This window comes from Pteropus medius, unplaced genomic scaffold (assembly GCF_902729225.1).
Source record: "Pteropus medius unplaced genomic scaffold, Ma_sr-lr_union100, whole genome shotgun sequence".
NCBI classification, from domain to species: domain Eukaryota; kingdom Metazoa; phylum Chordata; class Mammalia; order Chiroptera; family Pteropodidae; genus Pteropus; species Pteropus medius.
In genome coordinates, this window is record NW_024352787.1 from 9525354 (window position 1) to 9549227 (window position 23874).

Below are 23874 nucleotides of genomic sequence, written 5' to 3' on the forward strand. Positions count from 1 at the left end.
TCATAGCAGCAACTTAGAGATTTCACCTACTCTATCTTAAAAAGGAAAAAGTTGGGGCCCAGAGCATTTAAAAGATTTTCCAAGGGACAGAGACTGAGAACCAGGACAACTCCTAACAGGTCCCCTAGTTCACAGTTAAAAGCTCTTATACCACGCTTGAGGAAAGAAAATCAATAAATAGAATGAGGAATTATTTTTACCACAAATGTTTTATGGTATTTGGCTAATAATAGTTCCTAACTTATAACCTGGACACATAAGCACTCTTCTGCACACCAAGTCTTCCCCAGTGAATATAGTTCTCTAACAGGAGAAGGAATAATGGAGAAATGGGTTCCAGAAACTTGGAAGGAAAAGAAGAAAATCCTTTCATTAAAGGATGGCTGAGATCTGACAAACAGGAGTTGGATGTTATTTAAAATACCTGTCTCCTCCCCCTCTAAAGCTGTTTCCCCATCCATACTGAGAGAAACTGCTAAAAGGGTGAATGGTCCTTATGGAACTGTAAAAATGGATACATGTTAAGAACCCTGAGATCCAAAAGACCTGTGCAGATCTAGCCAACTAAGAACATAAAGACTTATGAATTACTGAACTGAGAGAGTTGTGGAGCTTCTGCTGCTTATACTTACAATACTGGGGGCTTGTACTTATACTCCAGTTACTTATAAAATGAGGGGCTTATACTAACTGATCTCTGAAGACCCTCTTTCTTTCCTAGTATTCCTTGATTCTATGTTTCTATTTTTCTATAAAGGGGAAAATTTAATACAATGACTCATACAGTAACGAGTTCTCATGTTTTGTACAGTAATGCGAAATACGTTTCTGCCTGAAGATATTATAAGGAAGTTCAAAATGTAAACTAGCTATCTCTTTTATGATTCAGGAATAGACAGATTGCTATGGCTAACATATTCGAGCCCACTCCCCAACCAAAAAAAAAAGAATGTTGAAAATGGGACAGTTTAAGACAGCTAGGGATTAAGAAACCCTAAATGTATTGGAATACAGTGGAAATAACTGAGCCTTTGTAGTTAGACATGTTTAAGTTCAAATTCCACCTTTGCCACTGACCAAGTGACAAAAAACAAGTTACTTAAATGTGCTGTGTCTAAGTAGTCTTATCTGTCGAAAATAAAAGAACTTATCCTTTAGATTTTTTATGAGGATTAAAGGCAACGTGTGCATTATTTCTAATACTATGCCCGGTATATAACAGGCACTTGACAAATATAGGTATTATTATTAAATACTTTATTAGAAAAGCATCTAGTAACATGTATAGAGTAACAAAACAGTAAAGCAATAGTAGCCACATGAACATAGAAAGAAGAGAACAGGAAAACAATAAATAAATAAGTATATAAATATCTTTAAGAAAGCCAAGCTAGGCATAACATGAAAAAGCAGTTTGGGCTCCCTCTCCTGCCATAATGAAAAACTTCAGGTCAAGTTTTCTTTACTGACCTATCAAGAAAGATTTGCCTCCAAAACGTGTACGATTACTCCCTCTCTTTTCAATTTATTGTAAAACCAAGACATGAAGTAGAGAGATATTATTCTTGGTATCTAGGTTACGGAATTAAATCATTCTAGTCACTGAGTCTTATAGCTGTCATATAAAACATGACTCATATATAACCTGGGGCATTCTAGACCTCTAAATCAACATTATATGATTATATAATTTAATTAAAATTATACTCTATAATGGAAACAGTAAATATATAGTTCTCTCTGGTTAATGATAACATATGTGGGAATCACTGCTCTTGTTTTATACTCCTAATTATATATTTTCACACAACCAATTAAAGTTGTAAATGAAAAAAGTTATGTATTTGGCTAATATCACCAAATAACTCTCCTACAGATGCTTTATTTTAATTCAATTTAGAATATGCTCTAAATGAAATTTTATAAAACAAATATATCCATTAAGGCCTAAGGCCCCGATATGTGCAAAGGGAGGAACTGGTTAAGACTGCCAAAGCTAGGTTATAAGAAAGAATTCTTGCTGTTCCCACCCAGGTCTCTTGGAGTCCTGAGCTGCCATGTAAGATATCTAACCATCCTGATGAAGAGATCATATGGAAAGGCTCTGAAACTACATGAAGAGAGAAGGACTCACCTCAACATATAGTCATCCCTTACAAAGCAACACACACATGAGTAAAGTCATCTTGGACCTATCAGACAAGACAAGCCACCAAGTGAACACCACTGAGCAACTCCAAGTGAAGCAGAGTCACCTACCAATCCTGCTGGAATTCCTGACTCGCAAAATCATCAGATATAAATAAAATGATGTAGTTTTAAGCCACCACATTTTAAGATACTTTGTTACATAGCAACAAATAAGAAAACCTTTACAAAGTCTTACAGTTAATGAAAAGTTGTTTTGGGCAAGTTATGTACATACAAGATATGGAACAACTTCAGAGAAATGTTAAAAAATAGAATGTCTTATAAAACACACTGATATTTGAAAATCTAAGAATGAAGGGCTAGAATAAAGATGCTTAGCAATACATAATAATGTCAGACCTATAGAGAATCAAAGATCTCAAAATGATATCCTCCCTTAGCTTCTGTGACATTGCATAGCTCTTTTCCCTTCTAGTTCTCACGAATGTTACACGTCATATAACCTCTCTACCTAGAACTCCTCTATCTCTTTATTGAAATCCTACTACACTGTCCTTTGAAGTTTCTCTCAAACATTCCCTCCTCCCTCCATCCCTTCTCCCTTTCTTAATATCTGCCTGCCCCTACTCCCAGTAGAACCATCAGTACTTTCCACTTGTCTTATGATATTTAACTTACTGCACTAAATGTTATAATTACTTTTCTAGTATCCTGCTATATGTCTAAGCTACATGAAGGCAGCAACTGTATTTAATGATTTTGTCATTTTTGTTAAAATCTACCAGAGCTTCTAAATACTAAAAATGTCAAGCTGAAGAGTTAAACTCTGCTAATAGAGACCTCAGATTTCAAAGACAAACACGCTTCAAGTACCACACAGAAATCACTTCCTACAGCCCTCCCTGGTGTAGCCCATTTCTCTCTTGATTTTCCTTAAAAAAAAAAAAAAAAAGAAAGAAAAAAGAAATCACTTCCTGAATATTACCAAGTATCTTACCGTAATTCAATCTGTTCCTGATTAAAAATAATTGATAACCTTTCACTGTTATAAAATTATATACCAATAATCAAGTATATGTAGAAAAACCAAAAGCTTTCTTATATGTCAGTAATAATCTCCAAAAAACCTCCTCAAAATAAAACAAAATACAAGAAAACTGGTCATATGTAATAAATACCAATAAATTTTTTGGAGATATAAAAGAATGTAAGAATAAGTAGAGATACATGTAGCTTTTAAGTATAAAGATAATTCTGTAAAGATTACAATCTGCCACTAATTTTAATCAATAAATTTAATAAAAATCCCCTATGGGATTGTGGAGGGTGTAATAACTTTACAAAATAATTCTCAAATTAATCAAAAAGGAAAAGAGTAAGGGAACCTTAATCCAAACCTCACATACAAAAATTTTCAAAGTGCACCATAGACCTAAATGTAAAATCTAAAACTATAAAGTATCTAAAAGTAAATATAAGAGAAAAATCTGTGTGTGACCTTGGGTTAGGCAAAACTCTCCTGGTTAAGCACAAACCATAAAAGAAATTATAAAGTAGACTTCATCAAAATTACAGTTTCTACTATGAAAAAGTGTGAAGGGCCATATTAAAAGAAGGAAAAGCAACAGGATGAGAGAATACATTTACAAAATACATATCTGATAAAGAACTTGTCATGCAATATTTATAGAACTTCCACAATTTAATAACACACCCAGTAACAGACAACTTGAATAGACACTTTGCCAAAGAAGAGAAGCATGGAAAATAAATACATGAAAAGATGCTCAACATAACCAGTTATTAGGGAATTGCACATTAAAAACCACAATGAAAGACTACTATATATCCACTAGGATGACTAAAATTTAGTAAACACAGCATGAAGGGCTGGTGAGAATGAAAACTGGTACAGCCACTGTAGAAAAGTTTGGCAGTTTATTATGAAGTTAAACATAAACTTAACATATAACCCAGCAATTCCACTTGGAAGTCTTTACTCAAGAGAAATGAAAACATATGTCTACCCCAGGATTTGTATGTGAATGTCTGTAGCAGGCTTATTATAACCACCAAACACTAGAAACAATCCATATGTCCACCAATCGGCAAATGGAAAAATAAATTGTGGTATCTCCATACCATATAAACTACCTCTCAGGAAAAAAAAAAAGAAAGAAAGAATTGATAAATGCAACAACACTGATGAATCTCAAAAGCAATATGCTGTGAAAGAAACCAAACCCGAAAAAGCTAGAGAGTATATTTGACTTACATAACATTCTGGAAAAGGCAAAACTATTGGGACAGAAAAAAAGTCACCCCTGAGACTGGAAGTAGTGGGAGAGCACTGAGTGGCAAGAGGGAACTTTTTGAGGTGACAGAAAACGCAGATTAAAAACACAAAATATCCTCTTTGTGCAATGCACCAATAAATTTTTTTTTTTTTGAGGTTAAGAATATACAAAATGGCAATTCTAATAACTCAAGGTCGGTCAAACGTAATTCAATTAGCATTATCCACACAGTTCATTTTCTTTCTAGTTCTCATCCCATTAATACCTGTCTCTTTCGCTTACTTGACAATTTACCCATTGTCTGTGAGCTGCTGATCAACTTCTCATCTCATTATTACCTTTCTGGGGTTCTCACTGAGATATCTGCAAAAATTTTCCTGAGTAATAATCAGACATCTCTTCTGAGAAGGCGAAAAGGGCTGAAATGTAGTGTAACTCAGCCATTTTCCAAATAGTTATCAAGTAGAGCAGCGGTCCCCAACCTTTTTGGTACCAGGGACCAGTGCTATGAGAATCTAATACCTGATGATCCGAGGTGGAGCTGAGGCCATGATGCTAGTGCGGCTGCAAATACAGATGAAGCTTTACTCGCTGACCTGCTGCTGCTCATCTCTTGCTGGGTAGCCTGATACCTACCTAACTAGCCACTGATGGTAGTGTTCTGCAGCCTGGGGGCTGGGAACCCCTGACCTAGATGATGAGGGCCTAAACTGAAACAAGATTATCATAGCTCCAGTGTTTACAGAGCTTACAGTCTAGTGAAGACAACAAAGTGATTAAAGACAAACGTCATTAAAATGAAATGAAGAAAGTCAAGATAGAAGTGCAAAATGATATGGGAAGAAACAGTAAGAGGACCTAACCTAATCCAAAGAGTAGCAAAGGCCTCCCCTTCAAGCTGAATCCTAAAAGGTGAGTAGCCATTAGCTAGGTGTAGTAGAAATGTGGAACTAGGAATGGAAAGATAATGGGTACAGAAAAGTTCTAGGCAGCAAGGAAGACTGAGAAAAAGCTAAAAAGCTAAACAAGGAAATGATTGCCCAGAGCTCTGTTAGACATTTTAAATTTGAGCATCATCACATTAACAGAAAAAGTGACATATCAAATATACATTTAGATCTCTAGTTATTACTTATGTTCTGGTATGAAAAATGAATTGAAAGATCACAGATCTGAACTGAAGCAGGGAGCCCAATAAGGAGGCAGTTATACAATAATCAAGCTAGAGGTAATGGTGATTTGAACTAAGACTAGTAGAAAGAATGCAGTGAAAGCAGATACATATGAAAGATAGGGACAGGTTGGATGAAGGTAAAGTATAGAATCCAGTTTCCAAGCTTGAGCCACTGGATATACAATGGCACTGAGATAAAGAAAACACATAGCAAGACAAATTTGGGTAAGGAAGACTATGAGTTTTGAACGTTAATTTTACAGTTCTAAGGGACATCTAATAGTGGTTATGTCAAGGAGACTGTTAAACAAGTGTATCTAAAACTCTGGACTAAGCTAAGATTTTGGGAGTGCTAACAACAGACACTAGAAAATAACAAGGCAATTAGCAAACACAGATGAGAAGAGTACTGTAAATGGGCCCAAACTTAAACCAAATGCTAAAATAAGTAGAAGGAGAGATAAGGAAAAGGAAGGGGAGGACAAATGGAAGATAAATTGTTAAATTGTTAGACCAAAGTAAGGTTAAGGGTCCTTGCATCATTTTGAGGTTTTTTTTTTGAGCTGTGAACAGCAGTTACCTAAGAACTAAGAAAATACAAGACTATTTGCTCCTCAGAGAAAAAGCAATCATCGCTATATGCCACTGTAGGAGACTTAAAAGGGTCTCATCCACACATGCATACTGAAACACACAGACACTTAACTGAACAGAACATTTTTAAACCTTACTTACACTGACTCACCACTAATTTGACTTGCATCTGGTAACAGAACTCTCATATAAGGTACTTGACTGCATCTCAAATGCACAGCCATCTTTTAGAACCAGTTTTCCTGAAGGCCTACCCACACTTTTTCAATTATATGCTTACTTTATCCATCTGAAACCATAGAAGTATAAGCCCTCCTTCCTTGCTACATGAATATTCGATAATCATGATGCCCTATCACATACTCCCATTCAAAATCTTTTCCTTTTTGTGTCTAGGAGTACCATTTTATCACTAAAATCACTCAATTTTACTACTATAGTAGTTTCCAACAGCCCTGTCTCTAATTTTTCTTTCAGACAATTCATCTTACACAATGCTATCAAAAATACCAATCTGAATATACTATCGCCTTACTAAAACAATTGTGCCTTGCTGTTCTGCCCAGAGAACAAAGTCTGAACTCCTTTTCCAGGCAAATAAAAGGTAGATTGTGGAAGACTTTCAAATACCACCCTGTCCCATCTCCCAACTTTCTACAAAATCACCAACCCAGCCAAATGGTTTGATTCACAGACCACTGAACATACATACATACATACATACCATGCACAATTCAGACTCCACAAATTTGCTCACATCAGCCCCTTGACCAACAAGCCAGTCTCCATCATCTCTATTTACCTAAGTCTTACTTTTCCATCAAAGCCCAATTAATTTATTTGGCAAACTGTCTCACAACAAAGGTGACATTTCTGGAAAAAGGAGACTTAAAACATTAACACAATTTGCATCGTAGCTTACAGTTAGAGAGCTATTAAGTCAAACTATCTAAAGATCTGAAACCTAGATTTACTACTTATTGTATACCCTTGGGCAAGTTACTTAAATCTTCTGAGCTTCCATATAGCAGTTATTAAAGGTTAATACCTAACTGAACTCTTAAAAAGTTGTGAAAATTATATAAAAATACATAAAGTAGAGTACAGTTCTATGAAAATTAACTATTGTTGTGTCTGTCCTCAAAAAGTTCATATTCTAGCTCAAGCTGCACCCAGGTACTTGTACTCACTGCATCAGCCTGTCACTCATCTCAAAAAAGCTTGACAGAATTTATAATTCTGATATTTTCGTTATCCTCAAAAGAGGAAACTGAAAAAATGGTGAATATTTATTTTTTTAAGATATAAAATTCATCAATGATTCATCCAGAGAATGAACCCTGTCTTCCAGAATACTGCTGCACATGTCAAACCAGTGAAAATGGCTCTGAATTAAATTATATCTAAAGAAAATGTACACCCTTTCTATAAAAAAGCTGAAAAGAAAAGCTACTTAAATTTGTAATGCAAAGAGGACAGATAAAATTAATTTTTTAATAAAAAAGTATTGCTTTTTTCTTAATATCAATCATTGAGTGCATGGCAAAGATCATAAAATGGCTACGCAAATGCCTGCTCTGAAGGAACTAATATAATCTAGTTAAATGGGAATTCATATAGGTATACAGTTAATTTATAGTAGTCAACAGAGGGCATGGTGGAATAGAGATAATTTTGAATTCTATGTAGTATTTAACACACTATACTAATGTATATTTACTATATTTTTTAAAAAACAGGGTTTTTTTTAAATTTTGGCACATTGCCAATATTGTAATAATTATCAATTGTAACTGACCTAATACAATCATTCTTTAACTACCAGCATTCTGCAAGCAGCTTTCCAAAATTCAAACTACTGTGAATAAACTATCAAACTATGGTTAATTAAGAATTGAAGAAAAGTGCTTACCATAAGATTCTAGTCATACCAACGAATTTATAGTATTTACTTTGGTATCAAAATCAAAACAGATTGCCAAGTTTTAATCTAGATATGGTAACAATTTATTTTGAATTCCCCATCCTCAAAACTAATTCGTTTTTTATTTAGAAGTAGTTTGGCATCATTCTTTAACCCCCAGTGAAATGAGTGACTAAGGCAAGGATCAGTAACTGATACTAAAGCAATGAGGTGAAAGATGGTAGAGGAACTGGATATTCACAAAGCACCATAAAATACCAAAGACTATACACTAAGTTCAAATAGAAAATGAACTATCACAATGTTGATAATGGTCAGTTCAACCAAGTGGTCAAATTTAGCATAATTACTAATGGCGTAATCAATATTATACACCTCTTGATGGAACATAATATGATATACACCTATAAAACAATCTTACCGAAACTATTTAAACTGAATTTAACCAAGGTTCATACCAAACTCTAGTTTATAAGAAATACAAAGAATCAAGTTAAATACCACCACAATAATACAACTGTTTAAAAATCATGAATACAGGAAAATCTACGAGATAACAGCTTTATTGAACTGTTATCTTCAAAAAGTCAATGTCATATTTAAAAAAGCTCTAGATTAAAATAATGAGATGTAGTGTGGTTAGGATACAATGGGGAAATTGGGGGGAACTAGAAGAATCTGCATTGGGACAGGCACTATAGTTATTTTCCTAAATGTTTTAATGTTATTGTGGTTATGTGATTACTTTTAGGAAATGAAGGCTGATATAAGAATGCAATGTCGTGATATCTACTATTTACTTTCAAATGATTCAGTGCATAGCTATAATAAAATATGAACAGCTGTTGAATCTAGCAGGAAAATCTACACTGGATCACTGGATTATTCTTTCAACTTTTCTGTATGTTTAAAATGATAATAAACAGTTTTACAAAAATAAGTAACTTGGGAAAATTTTTAGGTTCATCTTTATCCTCTTCTTCCTGTTTATCACAGTCGAAAGAGAAAAAAAAAATAAGTTAACTGTAGCATTGTGAAGTCAGGCTCAGACCCTGGCAGAAATGGTGGTTGATCCAAATTCTTCACAAATTAGCTATGTAACTCTAAGCAAGCTAGAAAATTTCAGAATTTTAATCTAAAAATATTGAGATAATACCATGGCATGGCAAACACTCAATAAATGCCTTTTCTTTCTCCTACCAAACCCCAATATTTTATTTACTATGCTGATGTAGCTGAACAGCACACTGACCTCACAAGTACCTGCTTCACTTAGCTATTATGGGTTTTTTTTGTTTGCTTACTTAATTTACTTTTCTAATACTAAACAGATATTTGCACACCCACGTTCATAGCAGAATTATTCACAACAGCCAAAAGGCAGAAGAACCCAAGTATTCATCAAGGGATGAATGGATAAACGAAATGTGGCATATACATACAATGGAATATTATTCAGCCTTAAAAAGGAAATTATGATACATGCTAGAACATGGATGAACCTTCACTTATGCTAAGTGAAATAAGCCTGTCACAAAAGGACAAATACTTTATGATTCCACTCATATGAGGTACTTCAAGTAGTCAAATTCATAGAGACTGAAAGTAGAGTGGTCATTATCAGAAGCTGGGAGGTTGGGGGGAGAGAAAAAGAGGAGTTATTCTTTTATAGGTGTAGAGGTTCAGTTTGGGAAGATGAAAAAAGTTCCAGAGATGGATAGTGGTGATGGTTGCACAACAATGTGAATGCAGTTAATGCCACTAAACTATATGCTTAAAATAGCTAAAACAGTAAAATTTATGTATTTTAATAAAGTCAACCTAAAAAATATACAAGCACATCTATTCCAGAAGAGATATGTCAAATTGTTAATGACAGTTTGGAAGTAGGGGAAAATTTCACTCTTTAAAGGATACACATGTGTTGTTGAAATTTTATAGGCATTTTTAGTTCTGTAATGGAAAAAATTTCAATCCTAGTTATTTGGGGGTGAAAATGTTGGAAATATGCTTTAAAATACTAGAGCAAAAAATAAAAATAAGTGGAGGAGGGGAAACAAAACATGAATTGTAAAATGTTGATAATTGTTGAAGAAAGATAATGGGTAGACCCAAAATTCATTATACTATTTTGGTTTCATTTTTATTAATTAAAAATTTGCATGATAAAAAGTTAAATATTTTCAATCTACGATTTAAGAAAAAATAATAGGTACAACATAAAGTTTAATGTACCTTCATACATAAAAATATTTGAAATTATAAAAAATACCAGTTTTAAAAAATATTAGTTTAACTGGTAAGAATGCACTGTTATTACTGAATCTCTTTAACAACATACAAAAAGATTTTATATAAGCCATAATATTTTGTCATAATTCTTTTTACTCTAACACAAATTAAGTAACTATTTTTCCAATATTCTATTTTAAACAGTTTATCCATAACTTGAAAGTTTAATTCATTTGAGGATGGTGAAAAACTAATGCCATTTACTGTAATAACTAAACATCTGAAATATAAATTTCTTTCAAAAAGTTAGTATGGTTTATACTAATACACAACAGAAATTCTAAGAAACCAGGATACCAAAGGGAAAATTGTACAGGTTATACCTATCCATGAATTCAGTGAAACTAAATGTCTCCACTGTGTTAAGCAAGAAAACAAGGTTAGGAACTAACATCTCTTCTGAATGCCTACAATGTGCCAGGTTCGTATCATTCTAACCACGCTGTGAAAAAAGTATCCCTATGCAACGCATGAGTGTGGGCATAAAAAGATTAAGTGACTTCACCAATGTCAGACAAATAGGAACAAATCAAAATAAGGCTAAAATTTAAGATCTCTTCCTGAAAAACATACCCGAACAATGGGGAGAAAAAGAAACAAACAGAAATTTCATCTTTGATGTAAATAGGAAACACAATAACCTGGAATACAATGTATAATTACAGAAAGCTGATGGTGGAATGGTAACTTAGCATAATAGGTTAATATAAGTCTCTACAGAAGGAGATAATGACAGACAATCCTGCAGTTCTCAGAAAGAGTTAGAAACTGGAGGCACTGAGAGGCAAGAAGAGAGAACCAAAACCACACCCCCTTCCCCTGCCAATGCACACATACAGGCACGCATGCACGCACACACAGTCCTAAGGGAATGAGAGGTCTGGTCTTCAGCAAAACTAAATCAGAGTGGTTCCAGGCTCAGGGGTGTCTCACAAAGAAGTGAAATGTTGGTATGAAAACATGAAGACTAAGTAAAAATTTATAAACGAAATGGTGGGACTCGTAGCTTTCTTCCTCTACTCAGCACTAGAACCTTCCCATCTAAATGCATTACCTGTGCCAATGCTCTCCTCTCTCCATTATTCCCTTAAACAGACAGAAAAATGAAGGACTTTTATCAGAAGAAAACAAAAGCCTTCTTATCCACCACCCAGAGAAAAGAAATAAAGGTAAAAACATGGAGTTCATTAGTCACTAAGCCATGCTCATGCATGCCCAGTGAGCTTTCTATCACCTCTGGAACTTTCTACTTAATATGAAAGAACTGCTAAGGATCACACAGATCTGAAGAAGGCCTCCAACAGAAAGAAACAGAGACCAAAACAAACAGGAAAAAAGTTAGAGGAACGAAAAACAACACAAGGAACAGAAGAACATGTCAAAGACATTATGTTGCACCAATGAAAAAGGAACAACATACAGGAACAATGAACAAGAACAAGCTCATAGAACATTTTTCCATAAGGTACCTGAAATTTTAAAATTCATTGAAAGGGTTAAAATCTCCTAGATAGCAGAACAAAAGACAAATTTTTGGAAATCAAATTTTGCAACAGCAACACTGGAAGCCAGGCAATAAGGGGACACCTCCAAACTTCTGAGGGAAAATGATTTCCAATACAGCAATCTCTCAACAGCCAAAGTCAAGTATAAGAGTAAAAATAAATTCCCCCAAAAACATTCCCATTCACTGTTTCACAGTAATAGTAAAGGAATGCAACGTGAAGAATAAACCAAAAGGAAGGCAGGGGATCCAGAAAAAGGGACTACAAAAGTGAAAGAAATTCTCAGAACGTCAGCTAAGGGAAGTCCCAAGATGACAGCTTTGCAGCAGGCCTAGTAGAAGGAAATAATCTAGACTAAAGCAGGAAGGACAGCTATATAAGGGATGGATGACTACAGGAAAAAATGGAACTGATAAGTTTATCTGACAGATCTGACCATGTGGAAAATTGTACTGAGAATTATTTTATGAAGCTGCTGGAGGGTACAGAAAGGCTTTGCCAGACAAAATTAACCAAATGAAAAAACAATGCATGAAAAACAAAAGATTACACAAGAAAATGAAATCACAGTAAACTATCCCATCAGTGACAAATATCTGGTCATAATGATAATTCTGAATATGAATTTAACATAAAATTGTGGAATAACAATATTAGAAAGATGGGGGAAAGGCTAGTTTGAAAAATCTTTGAACATCTACCCCTTTAAAATCATTGACATTTATATTTCAAATTATTCACTTCTAAGCAAAGCCTCTATTTTCATTAAGGTTAAATTCTGTAACTATACTCTCAAGGCAAAAATTCAGTGAAATGCCTTGGTTTTGTATTGGGACAGTTCACCGGGTTATTCTAAAGGAAATAAAAAAATAATAAATGCAAAGCGAGGACACTAACAAAAATTAGATCTATGCAAGTTTTATTGGTTACTGGAATCAGTTAAGGTATTTTGTTATCTAATAAAGTGTTCTGCTGTTGTTACAATATAATTCCATATGCACCATTTCAGTAATTTATCTGGTCCTACAGAAAAATGGTCTGTGAACTCTTCAGTAGATTACCTCTGTAAGCACCAAAGCCTGGTCATTTTCAAGTTTTAAAAATCTAAGATGCTTTGCACTTTTTTTTAATAAAATATAATGTAACTTTTACTTGATGACTCAGGCTATCATGGGAGTCAGCTACAGCACTATGACTAGATGGCCTCAGAGGTTTTAGGTGTGTAAGGCATCAGCCCTTACACTAAATAGACCTAGACTGTTATGTTTATAATTCTTTAGTTCATTACTCTTAACTTTCAAATCTTCTATCAATGATCCTTCCTCTATCTAAACTGACTCACCTTTTAATTTGTTATGGGGTTAAAAAAAAAATCAAGCTTCTGATTCAAATAACATTTACTAAAGCCCTGCCAAGCCCTTTCACACACACTTTCATTTAATATAAGTAATTTATTAGGATGGTGTAGCCAGTGTAAAAATTTAGCAGTTCTTACTAAAGATGTTATTTTAAAAACCTACTACAAATAAATAGAGAAGCTTAACTACTTAAAGAAGTTGGAAGGCTAGATCTTTTGGATGTTTTGTTTGTTTGCTGAAGGAAGGATCTATTTTCCTTGCTTAGGTGTCTTTATAGCTAACTTCTGATACTGATTCAGACTGTTCAATCAATGGGCTAGGGGATAATTGAGGTGGCCACTAAACTATTCTATGTGCTGTCCTCTGAACTATCCAACTTAGAGCAACACTAAAAAGAGGTATATACCTAAAAGCAACAGTATGCAACTTCTTTGGCACCAGTGACTGGTGCTCCTATGACAATCTAATTCCTGATGATCTGAGGTTGAGCTGAGGCAGTGATGCTAGTGCTGGAGAGTGGCTGCAAATACAGATGAAGCTTACTTAGCTTGTTGGCCTACTGCCACCTCCTGCTGTGCGGCCCAGCTCCTAACAGGTCACGGACCAGTAACGGGTCTGCGGCCTGGGGGTCAGGGACCCCTGCATAAAACAACAGACACTTGGTTATCCGTTCACTAAGATTTTTACAAAAAGCCCTGTGAATAAGAACTGTATTACAAATTAGGACTTTAATATCTGCAATTATATCTATATTGAATGCATGTATGTAGTCTTGCTATTTTAATACCACTTTGCTTGAGAAGCTTCTTAATTAAAACAGAACCTCGACTCAGTTAAACCTGAACTTTAGGATTAGTACGTCCCAAATTAAGAGGGAAAGAATTTCTCCATTAAATTTACCATCAAGACGCTGAAAAGCAATCCTTTCTGTCAAAAGAAAGAAAGAAAGAAAATCGTACAAGTGTTAATATCTAGTCGCTAAAAAAATAAAGAAACTAGGTCACGGAAAAACATTTTCCCCACATCTTAATTTAAAGCTATCACTGCTTGTAATTAGGTATAACAATGTAAGGAAGCAGTGGCCTTCAAAAAGAGAATTTTAAATGTAATTTAAAAGACTCGAAAAATTTCTCTTTAACAGCCATTTCACTTTAAGAGCCATTTATGTGCTCCATATTTTAAGTCAGAATTGTTAAAGAATACTTATTTATTTTCAGCCATTCCAATATACTGACAATGTTATATCCATTCTTTTTCTCAAAGAACTTAAAAAAGCAAATACACTGTTTACACATCACAAGACTGATACCCAGTTGCAAAGGCAGACTTCCAGACATAACTCTTAAATACAACCATTAAAACAAATAGCTTGCTTTAAAATACTAACCACCTAAAATCCAGACTTAAAGCAGCATAAATTCCATCCTCAAAACCACTTTCCTAAAAGCAACACTTTCCAGAGCTGAGAGGTCCTTTACCTTGTGCCAGAATACCTGATAGGTATGCTTAGATATCAAAGATTTGCTACAGGCAAAACATCAAGAAAGAAGTTAACTGTTGCTACATACTCATGAACAGAATTTTTGAAGATTGTGAAAACAGCCATGCTAACTTAAATATACAGAGAACTTTTTATGACCTAAACTACCATTAAATCAGTAATGCTAAAACCACTTGACATTTCATTTTTCCTTTAAAAGCAGAAGTACTTTGACAATACTGTATATTAATGTGGATTTATAATAAAGATCACTGTGATGTTTTTGATCACATAAAGATGTAATTTTCAACCAGACACCACGTTCTGCCACTGTCAGATCCTAGTGTTACCAATAAATAAGTAGGACCATTTATTTTAAAGAAATATTTTCTGAAAATTTTATGACTAGCCTGACTTTAAAAATGCCTAGCCATGTCTGAAAAGGACGCTTGAAATTTTGCCTTCCGCTGATGCTAGAACATTTTGCAACCACTTGCTATGGCCCCAAAACGTCAACGTTCCTGATTTTATCATTTGCTGCAGGAAAAAAAGAATATGGCTGAAAATTCTTTTTGAAGAGTGGTATTTCAGACAGGACCACTAAAGAGACTTAAGACTACGAAGCGGAAAGAAGGGTGGAGGGAAGGTACCTTATGAAACAGCACACTTCGGGCCCTGCACATTACTACCTCATTTCCCTAATAGGGATGAAAAGCTCAGGCCTCTAGTAGCTTCCAGCTGACGCCAATGCTCTCCACACCCCCTTTTTTTTTTTTCTTGACAGGGTTTTCTGACGGTGGAGCCTGTCACAAATACGAATTCCATGATCAAGTCTAAATGATCTAATAATCAATACAAGACCAAATCCTTCCCAACCCCGTTCCCTTCCATCTTCCTCCATAGCCAAACACACGTAGGCGGGTTCTTTACACCGAAATCTACAAATCTTGCAGTGTGCATTAACTAGGAGGCAGAAACGGTATAGAAAATAAGAGTTTCAGCCATTCCCGTCGTTGCCGCCGAAATTACAGGCTCCGTTTCCTGTACCCATGTGGACTGCAAAATCTCCTGCTGAGAACGGGACACCTCCGGCCCCCTCCAGGCTGGCGCACGCGGCCCCGCTCTCGCCGTCTCGGCCCCGCGGGCGCGAGGGGGTGGCGGCGGCCGGGGCGTCCTCCCCTCCCCCATCGCGGCGCCGGCACCCACCTCGCGGCAGCGGCTTCACCTCCCCGTTCTCCTCCCGGGCGGCCCCGCCGGCCTCGCCCGCCCCGCCGAGGCCGTGCCTCCGCCTCTCCTTCTCTCGCTTCTCCTTGGGTCTGCGCGGCTTGGCGCTGGCCGAAGAGGCAGCGGCGGGTGGCAGGAGACGGTGAGGCTGAGCGTGCAGCAGCGTAGGAGGGACCAGCAGTTTGCGCGGCACCGGCTGAGACGAGGAAGCGGAGGCTGGGGAGGGGACGGCCGTGCCCGCGGAGAAAGAAAAACTGCTCCGAGCAGAGGACGGGGAGGGGGTAGCAGACAGAGCGGCGAAGCTCCAAGACGTGGAGCTGCCATAGCTTTGCGGGGAAGGTGCCGCCGGCGGCTGCAGCTGCCTGCTGTTCCCGCCGCTGCTCCCTTCTCCGTTCAGTCTCCGCGGCGCCTTCTTCTCCTCAGTCCGCACCTTCTTGGCGGACAGAGGACCCGGTGGGTCCCGGGAGGCGGGCTGCAGCTTGCCAAACAGGTCTTTCTCCGAAACGGCAGCGGCGGTAGCAGCGCAGCGCACCGAGCTCGGCGGCTCCGCCATTTTGCGCTCCTGTTGTATTTACTCTCCTCCGCTCCCGGGCGCGGGGCGGGGGCGGGCCCTCCGCGAGGGGCGGGGGGGTGGGGCGTCCGGGCCGCCGGCCGGGCTCTCCATTGGGCGAGCCACGCCGAAGGATCCCTCTAGAAGCCAATCAAAGGCCCAGATCTCGAGCCGAAGAGGCGGGGTCGCCAAGCGTACCCGCTTTGGAGGTCACAGCTCCGTGGGGCGCGGCCAGTGGCCCGGGGAGCTGCGAGGGGGTGGGTCCTCCAATTTTCGCCAGCGTGAACTCCGGTGGCCCGTGAGTGTCCGGAAAGAACACCCACTCCGGACCCCCAAAATACCCCAGCCTGGGTCGCGCTCGTATCTGCTTCGATGACTTTGTCTTTATCACGTTCTCTTCATTTTTCTCTTGGGTCCCTTTGGTCCCTTCCTGCCTCTTCGCGTCCAGAGAGCCGAATTCCGCAGATTCTCAGCTCAAAGGAGAAAATTTTGCAGGGAATTAAGTCCTTGTTGTCAGTAGTCGATTTGATGGGAGGGACAAAAAAATCACTTGGTGTTTTGACAAGATTTGTTACTGTTTCTAAAATCGTCAAATGATATACTTTGAGGGAGATAACTTCCTGCAAATCTAGACTTCTGGATTACTTCTGAGTTTGAAGGTAAGAGTCTTCGTGGAGAATTTTTTTTTAACCTTTGTGATTGGACCCTTAAAGACTTAAAGTTTATTATGATTATTAAAACAGACTCGCTAAGAAAAATCCTTTAGCAATATTTAGATGTTTGAAAAGCGAGATTTTTTTGTGTGTGTCTGTATTTTAGCGTTTAGTTAGCACCCTGAGTGTTGGATGCTTGGTAAGCGTGTGCTTTGATTTCTGGCTTAGAAGATAAGGAATTTGGAGAGATGGGTTACAGTAGTATGGTTGCAACCAAAGCGAGGAGCACAATTTTAATTGAACTCTTAAGGTCTCACATGAGATCAAAATGTAAAAAGAGTAGATGTAAAAATAGTCAAATGACCATTCAGAGGACATTTTGAGTCCTAAAAGGAGCCCTAAATTGCCTGTAACTTTATGGATAACTATTAAAAGTAACTTTCCAGGATTTCCAATACTTACTTGTGACCTCGTGAAGTTAGATTTTGTCCCCCACCCCTTTTTTATTTTTTTATTTTTTAAAGACTATTTTAGAATCAAAATTTAATATTTTTTATTTTCATTAATTAAAAAATTTTCAATTACAGTTGAGATTCAATACTATATTAGTTTCAGGTGAACAGCATAGTATTTAGATAATTATATAACTTACAAAGTGATCCCTCAATAGCCTTGCACCCACATGACACCATACATAGTTATTACAATATTATTGACTATATTCCCCATTCTGTACTTTACATCTCCATGACTATTTTGTAACTGCCAATTTGCACTTCTTATCCCTTCAGATTTTTCACCCAGCCTTCCAACCCCCCCTCCCATTTGACAATCATCAGTTTGTTCTCTGTATCTATGTTTGTTTCTGTTTTGTTTATTTTAGTTTTTAGATTTCAAATATAAGTGAAATTATACAGTGTTTGTCTTTCTCTGTGTGACTTATTTTACTGAGCGTAATACCTCTAGGTCCATTCATGTTGTCTCAAGTGGTAAGATTTTATTCTTTTTTATGGCTGGGTAATATTCCGTTGTTTATATGTATTACTTTATCCATTTGTCTTTTAATTGGAGTATTTCATCAGTTTATATTTAAAGTTATTATTGATTGGTATTTAGTTGTTGTCATTTTATTAATTTTTTATGACTGTTTTTGTAGTTCTCTGTCCCTTTCTTATTCTCTTGCCCTCTTGCATGTTGATGACTTTCTGTAGTGTTTTTTGAGTTCTTTTCTCTTTATTTCTTGTATACCACTTGTAGATTTATGTGTGTGTATGGCTAGCTACCATGTGTGTCATTTATCCAAAGCTATGTTTATAGCAGTATTTTAAGTTGATGGTCACTTAAATTTAAACACATTCTAAAATCACTACCATTTTCACTCACCCCCTTAATGTTTATGTTTTTGTCATTATTTTTTTTTACTCTTTTTGTTAGCGTGTGTATGTATCCCTTAATTTACTGTTGTAATTATACAGGATCTTTCTGTTTTGCTTTTTAACCTTTCTGCTAGCTTTAATGTTTGCTTGAATTATGAATTTGCTTTTATCAGCGAGAATTTTTTTTAACATTTTATTTTTTATTTTTTCACCGTCCCCCTCCCACCTCCTCTCTAGTAACCTTAATATTGTTTTATAGACTTTTAGGGTACCTCAGAATCTTAAGGTAATGAAAGTATTTGCTTCCTTTAATACATAACAATGGAAGTAGAGGAAAACCTTATAGTTGGAATTGACTGGCAGCAGATGTCTTCATGAAAAGTAGCATTGATGGAAGAGTGGACAGAGAGGATAGGGCTGGAAATCATCTGCTACTAACTAGCTTTGTGACCTCAGTCAGTGTGTTTCATCCGTCTGTCAGAACCTCTTTTATTTGTTAAGTGAGTAAATTTGATTACATGATTATTCATGCTTTAAACTTCTGCCTGCCTTAAGCTTTTCAAAATCACACTGAAACCAGTACAATTAAAATAGCTTCTTGATTGTCGACCCTCCAGATGTAAAAAATGTTTCTCTTCTATATATTAATGTAGTGCCTGGAAACTTGCACCATTTATTCCTTCATCTGCCACACAGATGTCTGGAAAATCTGACATGAGGGCCCAGCTAAAGTGAACTCTCACCTGCCTGAATTTGTTACATACTCTTATCAGGCCTGATTCTAAATTTGCGGAGCCTGGGCAAGAATATGGCTATGGAGGCTCACATACCATGTGTCTATAAATGTTTAGGTTATAAAAAAATATGATAAACTTATAAAAAAATTCTACTCTATTACCTTGACAAATCTACCTTAATAATAATCTGGAAGTCCAGATTTAGATTTCAAATTCTAAGACTTTAGAGTCGTCAGACTGACCCTATTCTCTTTCCATTCCCACCACACCAAAAGGGACCATGCAGGCATGCACTCAACATGTCTAAACTTTTGTTCATACCCCTCACCCCTGCAGATAGTGATGTGTAATCGGTAACTGGGTCTGCCCTCAGATCTAGCGAGTCTAAAAGAGGAATGCAGGCTCCGGGCAGGCATGCCCCCTTGACCATTTGTAGCAGAAAGAGAGTCCTTACCCAAGTCTAAGGGCAGTATTATTATAAGACATACTCAATTATCTGTTTTCTCTCCCATGTGTTCAGCCATTCCCTTTCAACTAGGTCATTTCTAACAACATTGAACTGGGAGAGAATTCTCACCAATATCACTAATTCCTACTAGCTTCATCTCTACCAGCGCTAAAACCATCCACTTCCCTCCATGTCCACTGTTGGAACCCTACTCTAAGTACCACCTCCTCTGACCTGAATGACTACCCTAGCCTTTTTTTCTGGTCTTCTTAAATTCTAGTTTTCCGAAATCTGTTCTCTATTCTACCCAAAACGCTCTTGTCAAAACTTAAATCTGATCATGTCACTTTTCTTGCTTAAGACCCGTCAATGGCTTCCATTGCTCTTAAGATAAAGAACAAAATCCTTAATATGACCTACAAGACCCATCATGATCTACCCGCTTCCTCTTCTATATCAAGTGAAAAAGGTCTTTAATTACCAGAATGCACCATGCTATCTTTTAGCATAGGAATATTGTATATGTTGTTCCCTCTTTACCTAATGCTTATGTGATGGTTTGGGTAGTGAGCATAACAGAGGCATTTCCACCATCACTTCTTGCCTTCAGGCCTCAAGTCAACTTGCATTTTGTCAATGATTTCCTTCCTGATTGGGTCTGCCTGCCTCTACATGCTGCTACCAAAATTTTATTTCTAAAATATAGACCTGGTTGCTTCAGCCTCTTCAATAATTCCCTTTTCCATATCGAAAAAATGTCATATTTTTAATGTAGATACTAGCTATTCTTGATATAACCCCAGCACTTCTGTCTCTCACGCTCCTACAGCTTTTATCTGTTTCATCTATTCTGAACTATGTGTAATTGCCAAAAGAGTTGCATTCTCTGTTCCTCTGTACATTGTTTCCTCTGCCTGGAATACCCTAACAAAGTTATACTTATCCTTAAGATTTGGTTCAAGCATCTACCTAGTACGGTGCTTCTTGACCTGCCAAATCGGAGTTGATCATTTCTTGCTCCATCATTATTCTGCTGCCTAGGATCATTTAACATATTGATCTCTGCATCTAACCTGTGAGCTCCTCAACAGCAGGTGTGACGCACTATTTATATTTGTATACATTGTATCTGGGATGTGGTCAGTGCTCAATAAATAAATTGTTGAAAAGAAGTATATAAAGTACAGGTTTGTGATCTTTATGATAAGAGGAGGACCAGAGGTTCCAAACTTAAATGCCAAATGGTCTTGGTAGATTAAAAAATAATAAGAATAAGGCAGATTGAATGTAATATAATAAGAAGTGGTGAGGACTGTGGAAAACTGGGACTAAATGCCTTATCTACAAGGTACATTTGTTTCTCTACTCTAGCTGATTATTCCCATATGGAAATGAAGTGGGACTACTTCCTAAATATCTAGACTTTTTAAATATTAAGATTCCTGAAAAACTGGGCAAGTCAAACAAAACATCTATGGGTCAGATTAACTGGTCTGACTTCTGATCTAGAAAAGAATGGCTTAGTTTGGCTAAGGTAGCTTTTGAGAGTTTTGTTTGTTTTTAATCCAAGCCCTACCTTTGTCAACTACTGGAACAGATGCTAAGCAAATATACTTAAACTTCCAACCATAATAAATGTGTGTTAACAGTGCTTAGAACTGTCCTTTGTACCTCTTAGAACCTGGTTTTTCTGTACATGATGTCTTCCAATATTCCTGAGCTGAATGGCATATTCACTCTGCAGGTATACATCCTCTGGCCTTGACCAGGTTCCTGACTCTCTTGGATAAAGGTCCTTGTGCTTTACGAGATCCTGTATTAACCTTTGAGACATCTCTTATACTCTTCTGTCATGGACATCGCAAAGTACTGCCTCTATTACATTGACCAGCTCATCTTTGTGTGTGTTTCTTATTTGAATCATCACTGGCCAGTTGTAAAGGGTGATTCTATGCTTTAGGAAAGCCTAGCTTTTCAGCTTTCATCTTGGAAGTTCTAATTTAGTTTACATCTAGTACAAGGCCCAACAAACTTGTTCTGTAAAGAGCAAGATAGTAAATATTTTAGGCTTTGGAGACCATATGGTCTCTGTAGCAACTATTGCTTGTAACAAAAAAGCAGCCATAGATGAAATATAAATGAAGGGTGTGGCTGTGTTCCAGTAAAACTATAAAAATAGGAGGCAGGATAGATTTGGCCTGCAAGATATAGTTTGCTGACTCTTGTTCTAGGATTTTGATTTCTGCCTTTATGCTTTGTGAAAAGATAATTGAACATTTCATGCCATACTCCCCTTTGCTCAGGCTGCTTCAGCCACACTAGCTTTTTTCTCTTTTCCTTGATCATGCCCATTCCTGTCTCAGACCCTTTGCCCGGGCTGTTTCCCGGGCCTGGAATGCTTCCACCCTCCCACACCCAATGCTCTCGTCTTGCAGATGTCGTTAAAGACCTCTGTTTAAGGTGGCTCTCTTTTCTTTAGTCTCTATCACAACATTCTCTTTCTTTCATAGCATCTATCACAGCTTGTAATTATTTTACAACTATTTTTCTTCTAATCGTCTGTCTTCCTTAGTAAACCATAAGCTCCATGAGGACAGAGACCATATCTTTCTTATTCACTCTTATTCACTGTGTATCTCTAGAATCTAGCAAACTGCCTTATGTACATTAAGCACTCACCAAATGTTTACTGAATGGATAATCAGTTGCTCTGCCTGAATTCCGATTGGCTAATTTAATTGTTTTTGCCAGAAACTGATAGTTCTATAGTAGACCCAAGGTATATCCACAAAAAAGTCAAAATTTTAGCTTTCTGGTAAGTCAATTGGTACCTACATGTATGTTTCAGTCATAGGGACTATTTCTTAATGTATTAGTTTCACTCTTTATTAATATATTAGTATACCGATACATTGAAAATTCATACAACTCAGAATACCTTTCTATAACTCTTTTCCAAAGGGGCAGAATAGCTCTAGCTGCAGATCTGTTAGGTGAAATAACACCAAGTTTCTAGCATGAGATTTTATGTGGTGTTATGCCTCATATAGGGATGATTGTGGCTGTAAAAAAAATACTGACATAATCCTGTCCTTTAGGAAGAAAGATCTATTTGGATAACGGGTGAAGTAATGACAAAAGTAAGAGGGTCAATTTTGATTCTTCAGTAGCTGTCTTCAGAAACTTGGAGTTAAGCAACTCTGAATAAAACTTCAAAAAGAACTCTATTAAACTAGAATAAAACATATTCTCAAAGGCTGGTTCCTTTGTATTCAACTGAAAAACCTGTTGTACTAATGAAGTAAAAAAGTCTATAGACCAAAATTATATCTATTCACACCTAACCTATAAAAAGAAGTATCAAAATTAACTATAGAAAAGAAAACTTAAGTGGCATAACATTGCATTATTGCCCTTTCTATTGACAAATAAGATTCCTATCAAGTTTAAAATTCATGTATATGTATATGAGAAGAGAACCCAATGAACCATAGATTCATCATTAATTTCTCTAGCATCACCAATACTGGGCTCTGTAATGATTATGTAAATCCTTTCCCTGATTATAATCATTATTAAATTTAGGAAGTAGAAACATATTTCAAGTCCCAGGGTTGAAACATACTATATGTTGTAAATAGAGGTATTATATACAGAAATAGTTCACTCTGGTTAAAAAAATAAAAGGCAATTACAAGATTGGATTATAAGAGATACATGAAAATACCCAAATAGTGTTTGTTTAGCCATGTAGTATTTAAAATAAATTTTTTTTAAATATATAAAGATGAATGTGGGGACACTGGAAGAGAATTATTAAATTCAGTTGTCAGTATCAGTTTGCTCGGATATCTCAAAAACATTTCAGACTTGTCACATCAGCTCTTATGATATTTCACAGGCTCTGCTTCTTCTCAAACATTAGATAGTGGAGGCCCTCAACTTTCAATTCAAGGGCCTTTTTTTCCCCCTCATTTTATTCTTTTTCCTGGCCTATGTCAAGCATGCCCATAACTTCAATAAATTACTTTATTAAGTAATGTCCATCTGTAAACCTGACTGCTTCTATGTATTTGTGATCTAACCACTCAGCATTGTCCACAGATCTGTC

General features: G+C 36.6%; 1 protein-coding gene and 2 long non-coding RNA genes across 4 annotated transcripts in view; 2 read left to right on the forward strand and 1 right to left on the reverse strand.

The window, feature by feature from the left end:
- LOC120591527 (uncharacterized) overlaps positions 1-2329 on the forward strand; it is a 42912-nt gene extending 40583 nt beyond the window's left edge. Inside the window, exon 2 of the long non-coding RNA XR_005649909.1 lies at positions 2035-2329. This is a non-coding gene — a long non-coding RNA (uncharacterized LOC120591527). The remainder of the gene's footprint in view (positions 1-2034) is intronic.
- RSBN1L (round spermatid basic protein 1 like) overlaps positions 1-16591 on the reverse strand; it is a 65302-nt gene extending 48711 nt beyond the window's left edge. For both annotated transcript variants that reach the window (XM_039849008.1, XM_039849007.1), the window contains exon 1: positions 15982-16591. In XM_039849008.1, coding sequence (XP_039704942.1) covers positions 15982-16552 — 571 coding nt within the window. In that variant the 5' untranslated portion in view covers positions 16553-16591. The remainder of the gene's footprint in view (positions 1-15981) is intronic.
- A 188-nt stretch (positions 16592-16779) lies between these two features.
- LOC120591713 (uncharacterized) overlaps positions 16780-23874 on the forward strand; it is a 28750-nt gene continuing 21655 nt past the window's right edge. The window contains exon 1 of the long non-coding RNA XR_005649959.1: positions 16780-17208. This is a non-coding gene — a long non-coding RNA (uncharacterized LOC120591713). The remainder of the gene's footprint in view (positions 17209-23874) is intronic.